Here is a 24,706-nt window from a genome sequence, read left to right as displayed (position 1 = left end):
AGTGTCTTTGATTTATCACATATCAAAACTCAGGCCTAGAAGGTAGGTTTTTTAAAATACCGAACTTAATTCAAAGCAACCAGGTAAAGTTTGTCACTTAAAAAAAAAGCGGTTTTAAACTAAATGTTATCTTACTAATTATATCATCTAAATGTGTACTTTGTAGACATATAGAGCTTGTTGTCGAAATCTCGGCTTCTGTGCACCAGTGCTGAATAGAAATATAGAGACAGAATTTAGGAGGAAAAAGAAAAAATGGCTTTATTTCTTTGCCAGGCAAAGAGGGAACACAGTGGGCTAGTGCCTCCAAAAACTGTGATCCCCTTTGGGAGGGTAGTGAGACGTTTTATAATAATGGTTCAAAGAGGGCATGGTCAGCTCATGGACATACTTCTGATTGGTTGGTGGTGAGGTAAGAGGGAGTCAGCATCATCTACCTTCTGGTTCCAGCTGGTCTGGGGTCCACGTGCTTCTGGGCAGCATACCATTAACCTTAACTTCTCCCACCTGGAGAGGGCGTTGCATCTGCAAAACAGCTCGAAGATATTGTTGTGTGTATCCATTGATGGGACAGCAGGACTGCCGCAAGGCTGCACTGTTGTTTTTCTTGACTTTGTTTCTACCTGCTCTTGCATCCCCTCCTTTCCCTAATTAACAACTGTTTGAATCTGACCGTTGGAGCTCAGGGAAGGTCATGGATGCTGGATGAAGCCTATTTCCTGTAATCAAAGAGGTGGGGGACACAGAAAGGCTTTGTGCCCAGGAGCCCCACAGGGCCCTGCTCAGTATCAGCCTGCACGCAGGAGGTGAGGGAGCTGGCTGAACAGACGTCTGGGAGATACCATGAACTTGTTTTTTGTGCAAACACTTCCAACTGTATTGAAACTGTCCCTTTTAATTGGCCGAACATTGCTCACATTACAGAGGTCATGGGGTTTAACCGATGCCTATACTGTTTCTAGTACTTTCCCCAGTGCAGACAGCTTTGAGATGGACGTTCCTGGGTGAAGTCTTTGGGCTTATTTTTTTTTTTTTGCCTTGGGATATATTTCTAGACGTGAAATTCTTGACTTAAAAAAATATGTGCCTTTTAAGGACTTGGCTTTCGATAGTGTTTGCACCAACTCGTGCTCCCACCAGTGAAGGAGAATGCCTGTTTGTCTGCAGCAGAGCTGTCCTTGTCCTTATCATTTATTTGGTCTTTGCCAACTTGCTAGATTGAATCTGATCAATAGGTCATATTAATTTATTTTTCTTCAGTTCCCTCGGAAGGGTCTAGGGTAATAGTTTTGATTTCTTTTTTTGCTTCTTTTGACTAAGGAAATACATAATGGCAGAACGCTGTTATCAATTTACTAATGCTTATAAGCAAATTTATATTTGATCAGCCACAGAAGTTTTCATTTAAGTTAAAAAATAGTGTGCATCAGTGAGAGGTGTTCCTCAGTCTTCACTGGTGTGTGTGCAGTCTCTCAGACTTCTCGGCATGACCCTTCACACTTGTAGAGGTCCAGAGGTCACCACTTGGGGCTCGGGATACTGTTAGTATTTGATGCAGGAATAAGAGAAATTCCTTTTATTTATTTAAAATTTGTCAGAAACCTTTGTCTTCTGCAGATATTTTCTTTGAACATGTGACACAGGTCATACAGAGTTTGCAGGACCACTTAAAAGAAGGAATGCTTTTAAATCACTTTAAAATACTTAAAAAAATAGTGTATTGTGTTGAATAGTGCCCCCTTCTCCCCCCCAGCCCCCCACCACGCACGTGCAAATTGATGTCCACCCAGAACCTTAGGATGTGACCCTATTTGGAAATAGGGTCTCTTACATTGAATGTGACTGCTGTTCTGTAGGAAGACGCATGCACGCACGCACGCATGCATGCACCGGGCTTGTGAGGAGGGAGTGGAGGTTGGAGTTAGCTTAGCTGCCAGGAGCTAAGGAACACCGAGGATTGTCAGAAAACATCAGAAGCTGGAAGAGACAAGGAAGGATTCTGTCCTACAGCCTTGGGAGGGAGCATGGCCCTCCCAGCACCTTGATTTTTGGGCATTTGGCCCACAGGTCTGTGAGATGACACGCCACCTAGTTTAAGGTACTTTGTTAAGGCAGCCCTAGGAAGTTAGTACAATTAGGAAACTGTATTTTATCTCTGATTACTGTCAGGGCCAGGTTGGTGGACTTGAAGCTTTTCTACTGCAGAATTCTTTGCTGAAACAAAATTTTCAACAGAAGTATAAACTTACAGCACAGGTGGAATTCTCTGGGCATTGCAAAGCTCTCCAAATTAGCATCTCTCCGTGTCCTCTCCCTCCTGCTCTGCGTCTTTGCACGTGGCTAGCAAGTTGGATAAGATGGAGAGCACCTTGAGTGTCTTTTGCTGGAGCTGGGATGGAGAGGCGTGGGCAGCAGAAGGATCTGGGAAGGTTTACCGTGTTCCACCTCTCCTGGGTTGCGGTGCCAGCGTGCAGAGGATAGCTCATGTTGCTTGAGGGCTTGCCGTGTGCCAGCCATCATGCCTGTTTCTGAAGAGAAAAGTCTGTCGGGGGAGGAGAAGCGCATTCTCTGGCTGCTCAGAAGCCCCTGGGGAGTCGTCAGGCGGTTTGAGGTCTTGCTGATGTGTACATCTGGGCACGTCTGTCTCGGAGGCAGGCACCAGGCTGCTCCGAGTTGTGGGCGATACACTCTCCATGCCTCCGAAGAGCAGGCGATGCTCGGGGTCGAGGGCCACTCTGTTCATATCCGTGTGGATTTCATTCTTCTGCTTCCAGAGAGACTGTTGCCCCTACTTCCAGTTCTTGGGGCCCCCTCCTTTTGCCCTCAATCATTGTTGAGTGTTAGCCTAAATATATCCAGGAAGTCATCTTGGTAGGAAAAATAGGGTGGGGGGTGGTTAAACCTTGGTGAAGAAAGGACATCCTCAGAGCCATAGTGCTGGTGAACTAAGTATACAGAGAACGCACACTCTAGATTTTAGTCGTCTCTGAAATAGCATGTTGGCCGGGAGGTGGGTCAGTTATTGGTGTGTGTGTTGGGGAGGGGGTGAAGAAGCAGCTTCCAGATCTTCCCAAGAGAAGTAGGCGTCCCCCAGGAGTGCTTGCTGTGGGCTGCTGCCTAGAAGTGGGAAACTGAGCTTGATGACTTTCTGGGTGTTTCAGATCCCTGCCCAGCTGCTACTGAGTACTGCTGGTCTTGAGGACTGATTTTAATAAAGATTTATTTTAGGAACTTCTGAAAAGGACTAACTGCATAAAATATTATACCCCATCTCCTTGTCTTAAAATCCTTTGATTATAAGATTTACTACCATTTTACGTTTATTATTTACCACTAAAATAAAAAAGAATGCCAATTAAAATACGTTTCATTGAATGTGAGATGCTAAAATGTAAATGACTTTGAGGATGAGTGTCTGGTCCTCCTGTGGCTGTGACTACCAGAGCCAGAGCTGGAACCAGCCATTATTCCCCAAATATCGGCAAACTTGGAGATCGCGGTGGCAGTTCTGGTTCACAAATTTTTTGCTCCACAGATATTATCTTTATTAGGTTTCTGCTGTGTTATTGACACATGCATTTTATCTTTTCCCTGTTTGTTTCCATTGAGTACACTTTACAGCAGCTCTTTGATATGCTGACAGCCTATAATAAAACTCATCAGGGTAAGTCCACTTCTCGGGTCTCCTCAAGACACTGTCTCACCATCCTTCCTCCCTCCCTCTCTCCCGCCCTCCCTTTCTGTAGGTGAAGTTTCACAGTGTGTAGTCTTTGGAGTTTGTGAATCCCTTCCGTTTTGTTGAGGGGAACGGACAGTTCACTTTTATAATTTGTATTTTCCGTGTTTGCTTTCAGAACGGGACGAGGTGTCACGTTGGCCGCAGGCTGTGCGGCTCTGGGTCACTGTGCCCAACGGGGCAAGCTCTGTGGGAAATGCTGCGCTGGCGGCTCCGTGTCTCTGGACAGGTAAGGAGCAAGGGTGCCTGCCGCTCTGGGGGGCCAGAGGGATGGATTATTAGAGAAAGTTGAGTGCTGGGTATACCGGGCTGCTATGTTGAGCTCTCTAAGAATAGCCCTGTGTGGGAAGAATGTACAACATGGAGAGTCTGACGTGAGTCATCCGCCTGTCACCACTGTCATTATTAGACTAGTTTCATGAAGCTCAACTTCTAAAAGTGACAAGTAAATTTAATTTTCCTTTTTAAAAAATGTTCTTCAAAATTATTCACTTTCCACTTGATAAAGACTCATGAGAAAGGAGAACAAATATTAGAAAATGTGTTCTTCTGAAAGCTCACGAGATCTCTGACTTTCTCAGCTCTCAGGATTTTGGGAACCCCTTTTGACACAGCAGGTTCTGTCCTGTGACCCTCAGCAACAAGATCTGTAGAAACTTAAAAAGAAATTATCATTTGAAATTGATGTTGAAATGCTTGTGGATTCGTGCTGTACGAACGTTTTTGGAGCCGCAGCTGTAGGCTCAGGGCCGTGTGGGGCCCTGGGTGCTTGGCTCCTGTGGGCAGCTTACCGGGGAGGGGGTGGGGGGTGGGGCACCGGGTCTGCACGTCGCAGCGTTCAGACTCAGGTGTCCGTTGCCTGACTTCAAGTGTTGGGCTTTTAATACCATGTCATAACTAGCCCAGGTAACAGTGTACATACTTGTACTGTGTTTTTAAAAAGAAAGAAAAAGACAAAGGAAAGATTTGATCAAGGATATTGATTTACGTGTTAAGCCGTACGTATATTCTGGGAACAGAATCTCTTACAAGAATCTGAAGCAGAGCAGATACTCATTCAGCTGATCCCTCCATCAGCATCCGGAGACCTTCTCTGTGCCAGATGCTGTGCTTGGAGGCGGATGCAGATGGTGAGCCGCTCACCTGTGTTCTCATGAGGCGTGCGGCCCGGTGGGGACACGGATTAAAACAAGGGATGGAGTGTAAACTGGGGCACGTGCTGTCCAGAAAACAAATGGACTCCATAGTCCAGATCGGTGGCGTAGGATGGTCAGGAAAGACCTCTCTGAGGAGCTGACGTTTAAGCTGAGAACTGAAAATTGAGACGAAAGGGCTTGGAGAAGAGCACCCGGAGGACGGAAGCCGGGTGGGCGGAGAGCGGGCCTGCACCTGCTGTGGGAGCCGGGGTGCGGGGCGGGGGTTGGGGGGCGAGGCAGTCCGGAGGCCGGAGGAGGAGTCGGGACCTCATTCACGATGTGGGATTTTAAGCACAGAGGTGTGATGCCGTTTGATCTCTAACATCACCTCGTTTACCCGTCTCCCACGTCTAGAAGGAGGGAGGTGGAGAGACACTGGCAAAATTGAGATGCATCCAGGGCACAACTGACATGACTCCTGTATGAACCAGGCGTGGGTGTTCGGGGACACAGACGCGAGGTGGGAATCCCAGACTGTTGGCTTGAGCGGTGTGTATGGTGTGTCTGTGTGTCTGTGGAGGTGCGGCCTGTTGGGGCAGGAGCGGAGACAGGGTGAGAGCGGGACGCCAGACATGGGCCTCGAGGATGCCGATGGACTGGAGGGTGGACGTGGGCTAGTTCAGGGCGAGGCCTGGGGGGCAGTGAGACATGCTGGGAGGAGGCTGTGGAGGCAGGGGTGGAGGGGCCTCAGGAACGAGCTTGGAGGGCCCGAGACAGAACGTTTAGAACCACTGAGGAGCCAGGAAAGACTAACAAGGTCCCAGCAAGAGTGGACCCAGGAGAGGAGGTGGCTGTGGGCACGGGTGGCTGGTTCAGCGGTGCTGGGTGGGGGGCAAGGGGAGGCGGCCTGGAGGGGCAGCCTCTCCAGCTGCTCCAGGCGAGTGGCAGGGAATGGGCTGGATGTTTATTTTACGTGTATTTTTTGTGTATTTCACACTGATATGTAGAAAACCAAAAGAAAGTGGGAGGCAGGGTAGTGGAGGCAGCAGGTGTGGACAGAAGCTTGGCAGTGAGAGGGAGATGGGTGGGGGAGGAGAGCGTCGTCTCAGGATGCGGTTTTGGGGGATGGTGTTGGGAGGCTGCCGTGGATGATGGAGAAGAGCAGCGACTGGAGGGCGGGAGGGGTGGAAGGGCCGGGTGCCCGGGCAGCGCGGGTGCGGGCGCGGCTCTGCAGGGCTTGGGCTCTCTCGCAGGGAGTGGGGAGCAGGATGGGAGTGAGCGGGGGGTTTGCGGCGGGTCTCAGCGTGCGCCGTGGACTCCCGCACACTGAGCGTGAGCGTGCGCATCGCACATTTTCTTGGGCAGATTTTCTTTGATTGTCCTGCCCCTCACCATCCTCTGTCCCTTTCTCTCCCCTCCTGTCCCCTGCCCTACCTGTTGCGATGTGAAATAACTGAAATCCAACAGAAGGTAACCCAGTATGGGTGTGAACTTTGTACCAGCTTTGAGGAAATCTTATGAACAATAATTGAGGACATCTTTGATCTCAACTGTTTTAACTGTGAAATGGAGGTTTTCTTCTGTTGCTGGAAGTACCTAGACAGGACCCTGCCATCCCTTATTATGTTCCTCTGGTGGATGGGAGAGTAAAGTCTGTCTAACGCCCATCTTGAATGGGATTTTAGTCCAATTAAATAACTCTTACGGTTGCTGGATACCTTTCTGAGATGTTTTCTTTATGCCCAATTCTATGTTTTTAAAAAAATTACACTGATTTTAAAAATAATAATTATGAAATTTTGTAAAATCAAAACATGAAAACTATATGTATTGGGTAATTTAAATGGTCACAAAATGTGTTTTCTTACAACTTTGTTATCTCTGGCATTAGGGACCTTTTCTCACTAAAAGCACCTAATTTATTGACTCTGAATATAAAGAGTTTCATGGGAGGGGAGGGATTTAACTAATATCTAAGCAAAGTTACATGTTTAAGCTCTCAGGAAGCCTCTCCTTCAATATCTCAGAAGTTTTTGAGCAGGGGTACTACCTGCACAGTAACACGTATTCAGTGTGTCTTGTTTCCATCCTCTTTTCTTCGAGGACCCACTTCATTCTTTCTCAGTATTATTAAAATTTTAGGACTGATTCTTTTGCTATGAAACATTCTTTAACCTGATTTTCATCATAATTAAAAAATTTAAAATAGTTGAAATCACAAGCAGAGAGAATGGGCAAACTGTTCTAAGTCAGTCGAAGGGTTTTACTCTTCCCATCCTTTATCCCCAGACCCCCCACCCCCACCCCATACAGTCTCCTGTAGCTGCTTTCTCATTTTTCCTTTTGCCTGAAGTTCAAAAGTGCCCATTCCTTGGACTGGAGAACTTGAGGTATGGGAGGGGGCGGGGGGTGAAGGGGAAACTGAGAAGAAGCGGGAGAGTAGTACAGACATATATATACTACCAACTGTAAAATAGTCAGTGGGAAGTTGTTGTATAACAAAGGGAGTCCAACTCGAGGATGGAAGATGCCTTAGAGGACTGGGGCAGGGAGGGTGGGGGGGAATCGAGGGGGGGGCGTCAAGGAAGGGAGGGAATATGGGGATATGTGTATAAAAACAGTTGATTGAACCTGGTGTACCCCCCAAAAAAAATAAAATAAAATAATAATAAAAAAAAAAAAAAGTGCCCATTCCTGACTTCCTAACACCAGTCATACTTTGTAGGCATTTCAGATTCTCACAGTGTTTTGTAAAATTCTACCATCATAGAAATAGGTGGGAGATTAAGGATGCATCTCAGCATCCTATTTATTTAGGCAGATAAATGAAAAAGACACTTCAGAGAACTTTCCAGGGCCTGGTGTCTCCTTGAAGCCCCAGAGGAAGCATCACAGGTGTGAGGTCGTGTGGGAGGAGAGTACACGGGCCTCTCATGGGTTGGGAGGAAACAGGTTGACGTTTCCTACTCCACTAGTGTTTTTTTGGAAGGTGGGGTGGCTATGTGTTTCCTTAGTGCTGCAAGCAGGCCTCATCTTCCTGCCTTCACTGCATCACGCTCTACAGATACTGTGCTTTGTACAAACAGGTTTATGGCCTCCCTGTGTCAGCACGTCTATCAGCACCATTTTCCAGGAGCATTTGCTTACCTCTTGTCGCTGTGTCACAGTTTAGTAATTCTCACAATATTTCCAACTTTTTCTTTATTATTATACTATGGCAATTTGTAACTGAAGGCTCAGATGATGGCTAGCATTTTTAGCAATAAAGTATCCTTTACATTAAGGTACGTGCATTGTGTTCTTAGGCACAGTGCTGTGCACACGATAGACTGCAGCGATAGACTGCAGCGTGGTGTAAACGTAACTCGTACAGGCATGGGGAAACCAAACCTCCTGTGACTCGCTGTGCTGTGGTGGGTCTGGAACCGAACCCACCTGTAGTAACATCTCTGAGGTCTGCCTGTAGATGAGACTGCATCCTCTGTCTTTCATTTCCATTTTCAATGTGAAAATGTGATTACAATGCCAAGGAAGTTAGCTGTTTGTACCCTTGGGTCTCTGCATTGGTTTAAATCATGAAGATTGTAATAAGCAGAGCGTGTCAATTGAATGATTGGAGAGGAGGGTGCCTGTGTGCCTCTTGCGTGGGGAGCATCTTCTCGTCGCCTTCCCTTTGGAGATGCAGGGCCCGTAGTTCTCTGGATGCTTCTCTGACCCCTGTCTCTCTCAGTTTGCCTTCAGAACTCCTGCTGCAGATCTTGTCCTACTTGGATGCGGTGTCCCTGCTGTGCGCCGGATGTGTGAACAGGCGCTTTTACCACCTGGCCAATGACAAGTAAGGAGAAAACCACATCTCTGTCATGTTTGATGGCGTTTTGATGGAAGTCGTGAAAACTAGTAAGAGCTTTTTAACCATGTTTTAAAATTTGAAAGAATTTCAAGAGTAGTTTTATACACGGGTAGAAATGTATCTAATGTGTGATATTTTCAAAGATTTATGTTTCTGTGCTTAAAGAAAGGAATTCTCTTTGCATGAACTGAAAAAGGTCAAGCTTGTCATTGGTGTAGCTGTTGGAGAAAGAGGCTTTTGGTCTGTCGTCCGGGAGGCAGGCCGACGTACGCACGCAGTCTGCAGCAGTGGGACCCGCCCCTGCCTGACCCTGGCCTTGCAGAGCAGACCCTACAGAAAGACAAGGGAGGGGCTCCCTTAGGTGTGTGTGGGGAGAACCGACACTTGCTAGCCGTGGAACGTGCTTGGTGGAGGAGCGTGCAGGGGTGGGTAGGAGAGGTGTGTGCTCAGGGAGCCTTTGCCCCTGGGAGCAGGAGGCCAGTGGAGCTCCCTGGGCTGTCAGGGGATCTGTGCAGAGAGGCATGAAACCCCGTCTTCTGTTGTGTCAGTGTGATCTTTGTCTGCAACTCAGAATTTTGTCTTGGGGGTGAGACAGTGGAATCCTCTGAACTTCTGGTGAGTTTTGTGGTGTCTTGGCTTTGAGGTCCCTCTGTCCCTCACCATGAAAAGATCAGACAGGTATTGATCCCACATGGGACCTCGTATCAACCAGGGAAAAGAGCAAGGTAAGGGGGAATGCAGATTTCACCAGTGGCGTAAAGGGGAGGAAACGGAGAGTGACAGACGGAGGGCTGTGCTGCTGCTGCATCTTGGAACGCAGTGGTTCTCAGACGCCTGTTCACAGAATGGCTGCATTAGAAAAGCTAGGAAAGTTAAAAAAAATAGTTGGATCCCTGGTATACATCTGTGCAGATTTTAACTCTGTGTTCTAGAACCTGTGTTTGAGAAATTTCTCCACGTTGCACTAATGAACAGCCAAGTTCTCCTAATAAGAAGGAGACACATATCATTCTCTGGCTGGGCAGGGCGGTTTTCTTATCTCTTAATTTAAAAAGCTATTTCTTTCTTGTATTAGAGGATACATGTCTGTGTCAGTATACGTGCATAGTGTCAACTCCTGAAATAGTTCTAGAGTAACTGTAGAGCAAGTTTTGTGTGTCTCTTTCTTAATGACCCTTAGTAAGAGGTGAAAATATTCACTAAAGCAAAGTGTGGTGAGGCATTTTTCAAGGAAGGGGTCATCCAAATGTCCAAAACTCTAGCTTTTGTGGGGGTTCTTACTTTATTCAAGGATAGAACTCAGACTATTTAGATAAACCAATAAATTATAAATTTCTTAGTCTCTGTCACCTCTATTCACTTACCTTCAAGGCCCACATGGTACAAGCGCTGGGCCTCAGCTCTAGCAGGAGTCTTCCCGTACTTTTATTATCAATTATGTGCCCATCTCACTTTCTTAGAAGTAATTGTCCTCTAAAAATCTGAGCTTCTTATGAAGTTACCTTTGTGTTTGTTTTCTTTTTTGGAAGAGAATCCTTTTTTTTGGTTTTTTGTTTTTTTTTTTATTTGCATCTTCCTTCTGTAATTTTTTTTCTATAAGAACTTTTATTGAGATGCAGTTGACATACAATAAACTGCATATGTTTAAAGTGTACAGTTTGGTTTTTTTTTCTTATTAGTAATGTATATATGGCAATCCCAATCTCCCAATTCATCCCACCCCAACCCCCCGCCTGTTTGGTGTCCATATGTTTGTTCTCTGCATCTGTGTCTCTATTTCTGCCTTTCAAACTGGTTGATTGGCAACATTTTTGTATATTCCACATATATGTGTTAATGTGCGATATTTGTTTTTCTTTTTCTGACTCACTTCACTCTGTATGACAGTCTCTAGGTCCATCCATGTCTCTACAAATGTCCCAGTTTCTTTCCTTTTTACAGCTGAGTAATATTCCATTATATATATGTACCACATCTTCTTTATCCATTCCTCTGTTGATGGACATTTAGGTTGCTTCCATGTCCTGGCTATTGTAAATAGTGCTGCAGTGAACATTGTGGTACATGCTTCTTTTTGGATTATGGTTTTCTCTGGGTATATGTCCAGTAGTGGGATTGCTGGGTCATCTTTTAGTTCTATTTTTAGTTTTTTAAGGAACCTCCATACTGTTCTCCATCGTGGCTGTATCAATTTACATTCCCACCAACAGTGCAAGAGGGTTCCCTTTCCTTTGGAGGAGAATATTAATTGTATAAGTTGAATTGTATTTTTAAGAGTCATAGTCTGATTTTATAGCCAGACTTCATCAAAGGATGTGTTAACAACTGAATAGGTAAATGATGAACGTTTCTGGAAAGTTAATGGCACTTTCTAAGCATTGTCTGAAGAGAAGACAGGAGCCTGTGCTGTAGCCAGGTACACCGCTGACTTACGGGCCGGCACGTCCCAAGGTGGGGCCCTCCCTGGTGCCCGCTGCATCGGTGGGCCTGCCTCCCCGCCCTGCGTAGGGCAGCCCTCGGCACCAGCTCGGGTCTCTGCGTGGGGGTACCAGAGGAGCCTGGACCAGGCTGGATGTGGGTCATCACGCGGGGGTTATTGTCCAGCCCTCTGGGAGACACTGTTTATCGGAACATTAAATTGGCCCCATTTCCTGAACAACCTGATGGAAGTTTTCCTGTGCTTGGCTGATAGTCCAGTTAGACAGGTATGCTCTTGTCCTTAAATCTGCCTTAGCTTTTTAACAAGGTGGAGCATGTTGTGATCAAGAATGAATGTATTTGGGTTTGGGGACTGACAAAAGCATCTTAAACTTGACCTTTGTGTTTTGTAAGTAATCAAGGGGAACAAATATATATAATATTTTAATTCTTTAAGATGTTTTTATTCTCTTGAGGCTATACTGATTGTGAATTAAGTGAGATAACGTGTGTGAAAATGGTTCATCACACTAGCGTGAGGGTGGTTACAGTAACCAACTGAGGGTGTGGAGTCGACACTCTGTACACCCTACGCACCCCCAGCCCGGCAGTGCGTTCTGTAGTTTGTGAGCCCTGTAGCACGGGAGAAATAGAACCAGCTGCAGTTCCTGTAGTGCCGCGATGGGGAATTCAGGGTTCCGTGAAGGTCTTGCTAAAGTGAAAGAACACTTCAGTGGAGTGAAATGAGTAGAAAATAAAACGGGAAGGAGCTTTTATGCAAAGGGAGTTTTTTTTTTTTTTGAACCTTTATTGAGATACAGTTAATATACAATAAACTGCATATATTTAGAGTGTGCAGTTGCAAAGGGAGTTTTTGATGAAACAGCTCCGATTACCTAGATGTACTCAACTAACCATCATTTCGCATCAGTTAGCCCATGTATGAAAGCCTAGACGTTTTTGAGCTGAAACTAAGACAAAAGTACTGGTGTGAAATGATTTTGTGAGGGGAGAAATGACTTGGAAAACTGACACTAGGAGGAGATGTCAGGAGGGGTCTGATCACTTGTGAGTTTGTTGCGGAGTCGAGTACCTCGGGATGGAGGGTGTTTGAGGGTGGCTCCTTTCCTGCTGCAGTTACTGGCCGGTGGTGCCTGAGATGGTGAGTCCGCTCCAGAGTCCTCGAGTCCTGCATCTCTGGGCTCCTGCAGCTTAGCAGCTTCCCCTTCGGAGGAGGGTCACCTTCTCCCCACTTCTCTTGGCCATTGTCCATTTCATCCCTTTCTGCATTAAATAGAAATGCACAGACAGAAATTAGCAAATAATTAATTATGTAAAATTCACCTTTCACAGCAGGAAACTGATGTTAACCCCTGCCTTAGTTTCCCCCAGTGCGACTTCTCTTCCTGAAGGAGAGTGTCAGCCCCACTCCTGTGACCCCAGGATCCTTCACGCTGAGGGGAGGGTCGCGGTCGCAGACTGTGGGTCAGAGGGGAATTGGAATTCCAGCATTGTGGCCGATTGGCTGTCTGAATGTGGATACAGCTGTTGGAGCCCATTTCTCTGTGCTGTTGAGGAGGCAGTAACATGCCGGGGCTGCGTGGATTCAGTGGCGTCCTGTCACTTCCGTACGGACCTGGGCTCAGTCATGTGCGCTGTTCCGAGGGGACAGTAGTAGTCGCTACCTTGTGGGTTTGCTGGGAGGATGAAGTGAGTTAATGCGAACGAAGTGCTGAAGCAGTCTCAGCACCTGGTGCTCAAAAGTGTTAACGGTCACTGTGAGCTGTTATTAATCATCTTTATTTTTTTCTTCTTTGTGTAAGCAGTCCATGTTCATTGTTGAAAAATTAAAATAGAGAAAGCAAAAAGAACATACAATTACATACATGTCAGTTACCGTTGACATTTCTCTGTGTATCTCTATCTATCGATTAATCGATCTATCTATAAAAAACCCCTTTCCGCTCCTTTCAAAAACATGTGTGCATTTAAGATAGGAAATCATGTTGTATACACTTCCTGCTTTTTTCTATAATAGATCTATTCAATGACTGGTGTAAAACGGTAGTTCTTATTTGGGATGGTACCAGGTGATGTGAGATCACTCATTTTAACTACGCCCTGGAAGCAGGCTTTTCCTGTTAGTATGTGATTCTAGGGTTGGTGAACCTGAAACACTTGTCTCACACTACAGTTCACTTTAAGACACGGACAACTGTAAGTGTTCAGCTTGACTTGTTCACGGAAGTAGACTACTTACAAATTATTGCGTATCTCTAATTTAACATATCCCTACTACAGGTGCATGACAGTGCCTCTTAGTTAACATATTTCCTCTCTTCCCCCAGTTTTATTTGGATCAGAATCTTCTCAACTGCCTTTTCACCTAAAAGATCTAATTGGAAAGTTAATTCAGTAGAGAAGACAGCCATGTCTATGAAGTTACTGTCAGTTGGGGATAAAGAAGCTGGATATTGGAAGAAAGAATATATTACAAAACAAATAGCGTCTGTAAAAGCAGCTCTAGCTCGGATTCTCAAACCTCTCCACCCTTACACAGGCCTCCCGATTAAGACCAAAGAGGCCCTAAGGTAGGCGTGGCTTCTTGATGTGGGCGTGGTGGTCATCAGAGGACTGTTAAACATTGAAATATACAATCACCTTAAAAAGAAGGATGGTATAAGCTCCAAGTATTGTGTATATAGGACATATGTGTGGTTTGTATTGTGAGGGACTGCTGGATATTTTGTGTTTTTTGTATATCTATAAAATATATAGTATTTTCCTATTCCATGTGTATGGTCCAAAGGTTTTATGAAAAGCAGAAGCAGCCTGGTCGTCAGTTCTAGTAAAGCAGGAACTTCAAGGCACCCTCCGTGGGCAGAGCCTTTGTCCTCTTTATCGATGCGTTGCCAGTTCCTAGAGCAGAGCAGCTGTTCCGAGTGTGTGCTAGGTGAGGAGACAGGTCCTCAGAGACAACTGTTGTGACTTGAACACGGACGTCGGGCATGTTCTCGGAACTTTGGCGTTGGTTTTTAGGGCGCTAGGTGCTTTAGAGATGTTGTGATAGGTTTTTTTATTCCCCACGAGGCAAACATTTTTGCTCGCTTTTCTTTCCCAAGAATGTCTGGTTTAGGCTGGGTAATTATATTAAAAGGAAACAGTGGAGAAGAGTACATCATGGAGCACGTCGATCTTTCCATCAACGACTCATCAGTCACGGCCGTGTGGTATGGTAGAGACTGGCCACGTCTTGCCACACTGTCAACCTTAGATTTGTGTGGGGTGACGCCAGTGTTTATGGACCGGTCTAAAACCCCCACCAAAAACGGGTAAGTACTAATCAGCAGAACTTCTGGGTGAGGACATTTTTTTTTTTTTAATATATCTTTATTGCAGTATAATTGCCTTACAGTGTTGTGTTAGTTCACAATCAGCTATATGTATACATATATCCCCATGTCCCCTCCCTCTTGAGCCTCCCCCCTCCCTACCCCACCCTTCTAGGGCATCACAAAGGCTGAGCTTATCTCCCTGTGTACACAGCAGCTTCCCACCAGCTATCTATTTTACATTTGGTAGTGTGTATACATGTCAGTGCTACTCTGTCACTATGTCCCAGCTTCCCCACCTGCCCCACCCCCTGCCCAGTGTTCTCTAGTCAGGACCTCTCACGTGTAAATGCCAGCTGGCCTTCCTTTTGTCACTACAGATCCCAGTGGTGTGTTTTAATTTGATTGCATCTTGAAGCCTTCTCTTTGGTTCTTGATCACCATCAGATGGGAAAGAAGGGGTTTATCACATCGATAATTAAGCCTGAGCTCAGGCTTCTCATACCTTGGTTGTCTGTAGCCTAGGGAATGATACTCTTATTTTTTTTAAGTTAATTAATTAATTTTATTGGCTGTGTTGGGTCTTTTTTGCTGTGCATGGTCTTTCTTTTAGTTGCGGTGAGTGGGGCCAATCTTCGTTGTGGTGCGCGGGCTCCTCATTGCTGTGGCTTCTCTTGTTGCAGAGCACGGGCTCTAGGCGCGTGGGCTTCAGTAGTTGCAGCACATGGGCTCAGTAGCTGTGGCTCACGGGCTCTAAAGCGCAGGCTCAATAGTTGTGGTGCACGGGCTTAGTTGCTCTGCGGCATGTGGGATCTTCCTGGAGCAGGGATCAAACCCGTGTCCCCTGCCTTGGTAGGCGGATTCTTAACCACTGCGCCACCTAGGAAGCCCTGATATTCTTATTATAATTTCCTGAATGATAGATGGCTGACCTTTTGAAGTTTTTAGTTTTAACCATTTTAACACAAAGATGTATAAAACTATTATATTTTCCTTCTTTAGTAAGTGATACAGTAATCATAGTTTAAACATTAGATCATAAAGTCATTACTTTTTTTATGTGCTTTTCTGTTGAACTTGCTGGATATGTGGTCTTGTGCAGGCACCTTACTCTTCTGCGCCTCTGTTTTCTCATCTGTAAAATGGGGTGATGCTGGTCGTGATGTAGTACTTAGCATGAATGGCTGCTGTGAAGATGTTCAAAACATTTCACTGTCAAATGCGTAAATCAGATACGTGTGTGTTGTACTGCTGACTCTTACTGAGTACTCATTATTATTCTGTCGCGAGGTGGCTTTGCCCTGGGTTCATACTCACTATCAGGCTTTTGCTTTTCCCAGGAACTCTCTCATGCTCACTTTTCTCACCACTGGTCGTTTTCTTCCACCAGCTGGACTGTGGCATCCTGACCTCGTGACGTAAATGTACAGAAATGCGAGGGTAGCTGCCTTCTCCTTCTCCAGTGTTGGTTTCCTGTCCTGGTCGCCTCCTGCCCGCTTTCGGTGCCCTCTGACCTTGCAGTGCATCTGCAGGCGTTATTCTTACCGCCTTGCAAAGAAGGCCGGGGCGGTCTCCCCGGACACAGATGAAGGTCATGTAGGGTTGGAGCTGAGGTTTCAGCTTCGGTTCCTAGCCTGGTGTTGAGCATCCTCCCAGTGTGTTCTCCCGTGCCGAGCGTATTTTAGGTTCTCCCTCACACGCATGCTCACCGACTGCCTCTCCCTAACCAGAGTAGTTCTCAGTGCAGGAACCTCTCTGAGTGAAGGGCCAGGGTGGTCTGGTAGTCACAGATCTGGTTTCCATGCTACAGCCCCCTCTGCTTTGAAACAGTGCACAGTGGAACACCTCGGCTTTTAAATTCTTCTACTTAATGAACATTTTGAATACCTGTCACCCGCTGTGTGTGTCTTAGGTGCTAGAAGTGCACCCGCGGCCCCAGCTCCTTGGAGACTTTCCTCTGGTGCTGAGCTGTTAACTGACCATGGAGATCTCTCCCTCACCGTTTTCCTCGTTGCTTCTGGGAACCACAGATAGACATCTCCATCTACCATGATAGGGCATGTAGAATGTCTTATTCCGTTGATTTTACGTGTCATGATGAACAGTAGAGTTGGTTGTGTTTTCTTACACATCTGAGTTACTTTTAGACACTAATTCTAATATCGAGTTCACACCGGATATCCCTGAAAACACTCATGATTTTGGTTTAAATTTATTTCCTGATGTTACGATTTTCACTATCTCACTATTTATGATAATAATTTTAAAAGGTAAATCTGCTTTCAGGTAGCCTACTGGACTCCCTGCTTTCTTGTCATTTAAGGGATTTCATCTTTGCTTATGCGTTATTTAGGAATATACATGGAGAATCTACTGCCGATTGCAGCGTTGTGCTGGGTTTTGAGGGGAAGAGGACAGAAGACGGTTCTTCCCCTGCCTCGCCTGAGGTGGGGGGAGTGAGACAGATGGGGAGAAACGTGGACTTCACCGTTGTTTTTTTTATACAAGTTGTTTCTCCTTATTGGCCACCTGTGCATGCTTAGCACGTTCTTAAAAGCCTTTTTAGATGCGCTGAAGAGAATCGGCAACACCAGGGAGCGGGAGCTCATTTTTCTCTCTCCTTTCTTTGGCATGATGTTCAAAGACCCCGCTGGCAGTCCTTGATCGCCAGGTTCAACCTGAGTCACTTAGCCCGGAGCCCCGAGCTCGGCTGTGACGGGCGCATTCGGACCTTCTGCCTGCCGCCAGGCCTCGTGGTGGGGCTCTGGAAGGTAAGCCCCGCCCCACTGCCGCCTGGGCGCCCCGTCGTGCGTGGGGTCAAGGGTTACATACGTCCTTTCCCTTCGCTGACCTCCCCCGCTTCCGGACCCCGCGTTCCCGGCCGCGTGGCCCCTGCTCCTTGGCGGCGGGTCTGCCGGTGCGTCCTCCGCCGTGACACACACGGTTCCGCTCCTCCTCTAGCCCCCTGGGACTCTCCCCTTCCTCCTGCGGCGGCCCAGGCGCCTTCCTTCCGCCCCTCCACGTCCTTCCTCTGCCAGAGCGGCTTCCTGGGCGTTAGCGCGGGCCGTGGCGGGCGGAGCGGCCAGGAGTCCCGGGGGGTCCTGGTCCCCCAGCTCCTCCTCTGGGGTGAGGAGCTGACGGGTCCTGCGCCGCACGCTGTGGCCGCGTGGGGAGGGCGGCGCTCGCGTCTGTGCGGGACGGCCGGGCGGAACCCGGGTCCCCACACCGGCCCCCGGGCCTTGTCTCCGCTGGTTCCGCCGTGGCCGTCGGGCGGTCTTTCTCTCTCCGCCCGAGGTGGCTGGGGGCCAGGCAGCACCCGGCCGTCCTGGGCTCTTGAGCTGGTCGTCTGGGTTGGCAGCACAGATGCCAGGACTCTGGTTGACCTGCTCGTCCCGTCGGCCGCTGGAGAAGGGCAGCTTCAGGCCTGGTCATCTCCCCCCCCGGCAGGGCCGCTGTGCCCGGGGTCGGTTCCTGTGCAGCCCCGCGTCCTGCTGCCCGACCTGCCGATGCGTGGGCTTGGAGACGAATTCTTCTCACCGGGTTTGCCAAGTTAAGCAGACCCTCGGGAGGAACGTCCTGCCGGGGCCGCTGAGTGTGTGTGGGGTAACCTCGAGAAGGCCTGCCCAGCCTTCTCTTTATGTTTGGAAAGACTTTGAAGCAACCTGGAACTAACAATACGTATTTCCACAGTCATCCTGTGTCATACAGCGCTTTGATGCGTCACAAGTACTAGGGTGTTACTCCTTTTGGTACCACGTGCTCTGCGTGTTTGGGTGTCTGTGGGCCTGCTGTCAGTGTGACGTACAAGTCTCACTAGACAGTGATAGTGCATTAGCGCTGCGGGAACCTTAGATCGTAGGGAACCGCGGCCGTCTGTAAGATGAATGTGCTCGACCTTGTGAAAAATTAAAATATTTCAGTTGAAAAAATGTATTCTTTTTCAGAGGGAGGAAGAACTGGCTTTTGTTATGGCAAATCTTCATTTCCATCACCTTGTGGAGAGGAGCACATTCGGCTCGGCTGCTGTGTATGTATTTGTATGTGGGGTATTAAGTTTTGTACAGTCAGTGTAAAGGATTTGGAGTTGATACTATCTTAATATCCCGAGAATAGCAACAGAGGTGTTTTGTTTTAATCAGTAGACGCAAGCCAACAGGCATAATTACATACCTGTTGCTGGAGGAGGCGGGTTGTCCATCAGTAGCTGTTTGCTTTATTTGCTGGGGTTCAGGATGATGCACCTCGTGGAATATAATTTATGGGGCAGGGGAGCTTCCTCACCACAAGATGCCAGTGTACTGAGATGCTGCAAGTTCTTTGCACTAATGTGCATTTTCATGTCTTGAAAAGCAGGCAGCCCCGTGGCCCATTGGGTCTGAGCTGCAGATGTGTTTTTGCTTGGTTTGTGCAGCTTGTCTGTTAAGGATCCGCAGGTCCTCAGGTAGGGGTGTGCTTTCCGTTTCACTGCTCCTCTCAGCCTTCCCCTGGGGCTGAGACTCCCATATGCCGTTTCTTTTTAAACATGAAAAGCTTCGAAATGCTTCTGAGTTTTTACCTTATGTGGTAATGTGTTTCTTACTGAATGAAACCTTGTTTATCATGGCTTTGGGTCTTCTTCTGGGGGGTCCCTGAGCTGTAGGTCTGTTGTTTGGTGCATTTTCCTGCTGTGCATTCAGCCCTCTGGATGCCGGGGAGCAGAGCTGCTATCCTGGGCGGATCTCAGAACCACATTCTGTCGTGGTGGTCTGGGGATGCCCAGGGAACACATGCTTTTGCCCGTTTGTCTGGAAGTTGGTAAAAGGAGCATGGGGCCATTCTTCTGCGTCTGTGGTATTGAACATGATTGGGAATCTATAGAGGGTTAATGGGAGCTGGTGCTTTGAAGGAGTCAAGTGTCTTACCTCTGGTGTTGACAGACGTGGGTATGTGTTTTGTTTTGCTTCTTAGCCCCTACGAGCTGCCTCCTCATACCCCCGTTTTAGATGACAGCCCAGAGCGTGGACTGCGTGGCTACCAACTCCATGTCGATATGCACAGTGGGGGAGTTTTCTGCCTGTGTGGTACATTTCGCAACCTCTTCACCAGCAAAGGTGAAACTCATTGAGTTTTTGTTTTGGTGTGAAATTCAAAGGCTGGAGAGGGGCGGGGACTACTTTTTATATCTGAGTTAAGAATTGGCCCCTGGCTGGCCACTTAACCCTGTCCTGGCCCTCTGTCACCACCATGACCCCTGCTCTGCCTTCTGGAATATTCTCTACTCAGCATTTCTACTGGTACTTACTGCCTTGCCCCACCACATCCCCCCTCTCCCACCCCAACTTCTTCTGTCGCAAAGGACTTTGGTAAATTTCTTTACCAAATTCTTCTCCCCAGACGGGCCAGTGTAGAGCCCGTCCAGCATGAAAATAAAGGCATGGAGCCCCCTGTCTGTACTGCACCAGCGTTTATCACACTCACAGAAGCCGAGACACGGGCTGGGGTAGACAGAGCAGGGCGGGGACGCCAGCCAAGAGGAGGAAGAGAGGGGTTGCAGGGCGCCTGGCTCTGGATTCTCTGATTATCTCCTCTTGGTATCGTTCCTCTGTCTCCCATGAACTTGAAGGTTGCTGTAGACACTTGCGTAGAAGCAAGTTTAACATTTGTCATAAGAATATTTTATAAGGGAAATTATATACTTCATTTCTGAATATACTGTTCCCCAAAATTCTTTCAGCTAATGGATTTGACATCCATTAATACTCCTGCCCAAATAAGTTTTCTTGATGGTTTTAAAATTGTCATTATGTCCACATTAATTAGCTGAGCTTTTGTAAAGAACTTTCCCTCATCAACGGGGTGAATTCCTATAATGGCAGGGTAAATGCTTTCATCCTTTCTCTTTTAACCACCAATTTTCAGATTAGGAAATTTATGTAATTGATATAATTGGTGGAGATGGTTTTGAGTGCACCCTCTTCTCTCTTGTTTAGTGTCACGTTGGACCCTTGGGTTTTTATTTACTCAATAATTTATAATCAATTACAGACATATTCTTTGTGAAGCTAAAATTGTCCCCAGTTTGGTCAGTGGGATACACTTCAGGCTGGCTTCTGTGCCCTCTTCATACACCTCCTTTCTTCTCTGAGTCGTCTTTGCGTTAGTCTCAGGAAGATTTCTAGATTTTGCTTGTTGGCACTTGTAGTAGAATTATGACAAATGTATATATTAACCTAGGGTGAAGTGTCCTCTTTGTTGTTGATTTGTCCCACCCAAGAATGTGGAATGTCTTTCAGTTTGTTCAAAAATACTTTCATGTCTTTCAGGAGTGTGTCAGAATTTTTTTCATACTAATTTTGGACATTTCTTACGATTTTTAGTAAGTATTTCATCTTTGTTATTTCTGTTCTGTCTCCTAATTGTTTTGTAATGTCTTTGTGTGGTTTTGGTCTCAGGCCACCACTGACCTGATAGAATGAGTTGGGAAGTATCCCTAACTCTTGAGTTTTTGGAGGATTTTGCATAGAATTGGCAGTATTTCTTTCTTAAGTAGTTGGTGGAATTCACCTGCGAAGCCTTCAAGACCTGGCGCTTGCTTTGTAGGAGGGCTTTTAACTACAGTTTCAATTTCTTTTTATAGATGTAGGGCTATTTAGGTTATCTATTTCTTCTGTGTGAGCTTTGGTATCTTGTGTTTTTGAAGAAATTTGTCTACATATTAATTATGTTAAGATTGATCAGTGAGTTCAGGGATTTTTCAGCCTGCTTCTTCTATTGTAAGTTTCTCCATGAATGTTTACCAGATGATGAGTACTTATATCAGTTATTTTATTAGAGATTGTAAAATGATGGTCCTCTAATTCTGTCATTCTTTCTATATCTATTATTAGCATTCTTTTATAAAGAAGAGTTTTCTTTTCAACTATTTAGTTACCATGGAAAAATAATTAATATAGGAAAGCCACGGTGCATGCTTAATTCTTTATTAACTTACACCATAGTAATTAATGCTCTAATAGTCTTCAAAGATGACTTATAAGTTTTTTGGGGAGGGGTATTATGAATTCATGGATTAAAAAGATAGAGGTTATGTATTTCAGTCCACTTGAAGTCATTATTCTTTTTACTGCCGCTATGATGTTCAAATTGTCCTGTCATTGGTCCTCTGCTCCTGTTCTTTTGACGTGACTCTGGTCATCTTTGGTAACTTGCTTGTGTTCTAACAGGACAAGATACTGCAAGCTCATTTTGTCTCTTTCCTACTCAGGCTGGGGTTGGCCATTGTCCCTGGGAGCTTGGGTTCCTTTGAGTTCCCACTACACTGCGGTACTTAGAGACCACAGTCTGGGTCCTAGCGATGCACATTGCTCTTGGGTTTTCATCTCTTTTAGGATTTTCAGGAGGCAGAGCTACGAGGTTTGTGGACTTTATAATATGTAGAAATAAATCATGCATTCATTTAAATGAAAGATCTTGAGGTTTTTAATTAACCTTTTTTATTATCTACTTGTATATTTTTTATGTTGAAAGTCTTTGTTCCAAATGTCAAAATATATAATAATTTCAAAAACAATACTGAAATTATTAGTAATAACCTATTGAATGTTATTAAAAAATTTTTTTTTTGAATGTTTTATTTAAGATTTTCCTTGTGGTTATGTGCTTAAGATATGTCATGTTAGAAAAAGTGAAGTCACCTAAAATAATTCTGTTCTGTGTGGTTATGCTACCTTTTTGATATATAATTAGAATGATTTGTTTCAGTTGATTTTTTATTTTTTCAGGATTGCCTTGCTTCTATTTTTACATTAAAAAATTACATACCACATTTTTATGGTCCAGTGTTGAAGTTATACAACAAAGTAGTTCAGAGACATTCACTTCTTCCCCTGTCCCTTCACTTCTTTTCCTCCTTCCAAAGGTAACCCTTTAGTAACTCTTCATGTTAGCCTAAGGTTTTTTCTTTAAATGTTTCTTTTTGAATACATAATGCTATACATTAATATATATTCGTATATATTTTCTCCCAGGTTTTTTTTTAATGAGACATACTACCTTTTAAGTTCCTTCCTTTTTCCCAATTAATAATTTATTCTGGAGATTAGTCTGCATCTCTGGAGACGAGATACAGTTCTTTGTCACTCTATTTTTAAAACAGATACAGTTCTTTGTCACTCTCTATTTTTAAAACACTCCTAGGTAGGTAGTTTGCTAATGTCTTTTTCAGTGGTTTCCAGCCTTTGCTGTTACAGATAGGGGTACAGCAAATTATAAAGTGATACAAAGTGAGTAGCCTTGTTCACACATCACTTCATATTTTGTCAGCTTGTCTTTGGGGGACTTTCTTAGAAATAGGATTGCTAGCTCAGAGGGTAAATGCAAATATAATTTTGAAAGACACTGGCAAATTGCCCTCTTATAAGGGTATTTCCAGCTTAATGGGGAATTAAGTTAATAAAATATGTTCTCATTAAGTATGTTTGTTCTAGGTTTTCGTTATGTGTTCTTACAAGTTAAGGAAGTTTCTATTCCTGGATTTGTTGGATTTTTTGAAATAAATCAGGAATAATTGTTAAATGTTATCAAATACATTTGGGCAACTATTGGTATATTTTTCTCCTTTACACTATTAATATGGTGAATTTTTACTAATATGTCTGCTATTGGTTAACATCCTAGAATCCCTAAAATAAGCTTCTCTTGTCATATGCCTATTTTTAAGGTACTGGTTTCAGGTATTTGGTTTCTAGTATTTTCCATTTAAACTCAGGATAGAGCTTTCATTTTTTTAAATGTTGTAAAGGTGTTTCTGATTCAGTTAAAAGCAGATTTTCTACTTTTAATTGAATCGGCTTTAATATTTGTATGATTCCCTAGAAATCATCCGTTTTCTTCAGGTTTATTTTGATCTTTTTCTAGCTTTTTGAATTGCCTGCTTAGATTGTTTAATTTTCAGGTTTTGTGGTTTTTATTCAGTGGTCTTTGTGCGCAGACTCTTGGGCTCTCGGAGTTGGGAAGGAACTGTAAGGGGATCTAGAGAAGGACCCCTCCCGGGCTGGAATCTGCTCTGCCGGGAAGAGGCGCACACTTTCGTGAAGGTGTGAGAATCCTGCCTTTCCCTGAGCCCAGATTATTTGCTCTGTGCTTCAACCCATTTACCTTCATTCTGTTATTTAAAGCAGAGAATGGCGTCTGCGCGCTTTCCGGGTGTGCGCTGTGCGGGGACGCCTCGCACGCCCGTCCATGCCCGGGGCGCCAGGCGCGAGCCGCCGGCGCTGCGGGGCCCTGGCCTCCCGCTCCCCGGGGCCGCAGCCGGGCGCTCGCAGGCCGGGGCTCCTCGTGGGTGTGAGACTGTCCCCGAGCCCCGGCCCTGGATGCCGCCGGCCGGCCGGTCCGCGTGCCGGAGGCGGCGACCTCCCGCCAGAAGGCCTCCGCGCGGCCCGCAGGGGGCGCCGTTGCCGCCGGAGTCGCCCGAGGACGGCCGGTGTCCGCGGCGGGCTGTGAGGCTCGCCTGCGCGCAGCGTGCGCCCAGACGGTCCCGCTGGGCCCCTGCGGGAGGGATCTGTCCTCGCGTCCCTGGCGGGGGGGGGGGGGCGGGGGGGGGGGGCTGCGAGCGGCCCGGCCGGACTCTGGGGAGGCGGCTCGCGGGGAGGGGCAGGAGGTGAAGCGGCCCAGGCCCCTCTGGCCTCTCTGGCCCGTGCGCGTCTGGTTGGTGCGTGGACAGTGACGGCCGGGAGGCGGGGGTGCCGGCGGGGTGGGTGCGGAGAGGCCTGCCGCCCGCCTCCCTGGGGGCTCAGGAGGGGCGGCCCGAAGGGCCGGGGAGGCGGGGCGCTCCCCAGGCGAGTGGGCGGTGGTCCAGGCCCGGGAGGGAGGGGTCGTGGAGCAGCGGGAGGAGCGGGAGGGAAGGCTTCAGATAGGACCTAACTGATGAACGGAGCCTGAATTTGGTCATTTTGTAGGACCGCTTCCAGCATTCCGTCTATAAGTAAAAATTTGAGGATATACCAATTTAGTCCGCAAATTCATGACAGTTCTATTAAAAAATCCCAAAGGGAATTTATGATGAAACTTGCGAAGTTGACTCCGAAATCCATTTAGAAATACACAGGCATATGGGATGGCTGATAAAATTTTTGTTTTAAATTTTTAATTGAGACGTAATGTAATCTTTTCAACGTATGATATGTTCAGATTGCAGAGAAGCAAACGATTAAAAAAGCCATGTAGCCGTCATACAGTGTAAGACGTAGACCGTTAC

The 24,706-nt window shown here is 46.3% G+C and overlaps 1 protein-coding gene across 6 annotated transcripts in view; it reads left to right on the top strand.

Annotated features, from left to right (window-relative positions):
• Positions 1 to 3,861: 3,861 nt before the first annotated feature.
• Positions 3,862 to 24,706, top strand: part of FBXO15 (F-box protein 15) — a 34,599-nt gene continuing 13,754 nt past the window's right edge. For 2 of the 6 annotated variants that reach the window (XR_009048204.1, XM_057700707.1), the window contains exons 1-10: positions 3,862 to 3,965; positions 5,287 to 5,392; positions 8,603 to 8,707; positions 13,489 to 13,731; positions 14,263 to 14,472; positions 17,117 to 17,243; positions 17,836 to 18,021; positions 18,417 to 18,499; positions 19,420 to 19,562; positions 20,775 to 20,827. Coding sequence is in view for 4 of the 6 variants with exons in the window: in XM_057700707.1 (XP_057556690.1) it covers positions 5,355 to 5,392; positions 8,603 to 8,707; positions 13,489 to 13,731; positions 14,263 to 14,472; positions 17,117 to 17,243; positions 17,836 to 18,021; positions 18,417 to 18,499; positions 19,420 to 19,562; positions 20,775 to 20,827 (1,188 nt within the window). In the remaining 2 variants the exon portion in view is untranslated. The other 4 variants (XR_009048203.1, XM_057700706.1, XM_057700708.1 and 1 more) reach the window with 3 other exon arrangements.

The sequence above is a fragment of the Hippopotamus amphibius genome, chromosome 11 (genome assembly GCF_030028045.1).
Source record: "Hippopotamus amphibius kiboko isolate mHipAmp2 chromosome 11, mHipAmp2.hap2, whole genome shotgun sequence".
Classification (NCBI taxonomy): domain Eukaryota; kingdom Metazoa; phylum Chordata; class Mammalia; order Artiodactyla; family Hippopotamidae; genus Hippopotamus; species Hippopotamus amphibius.
Note: the sequence above shows the minus strand (reverse complement) of the source record. Positions and strands in the feature narration are given on the sequence as shown.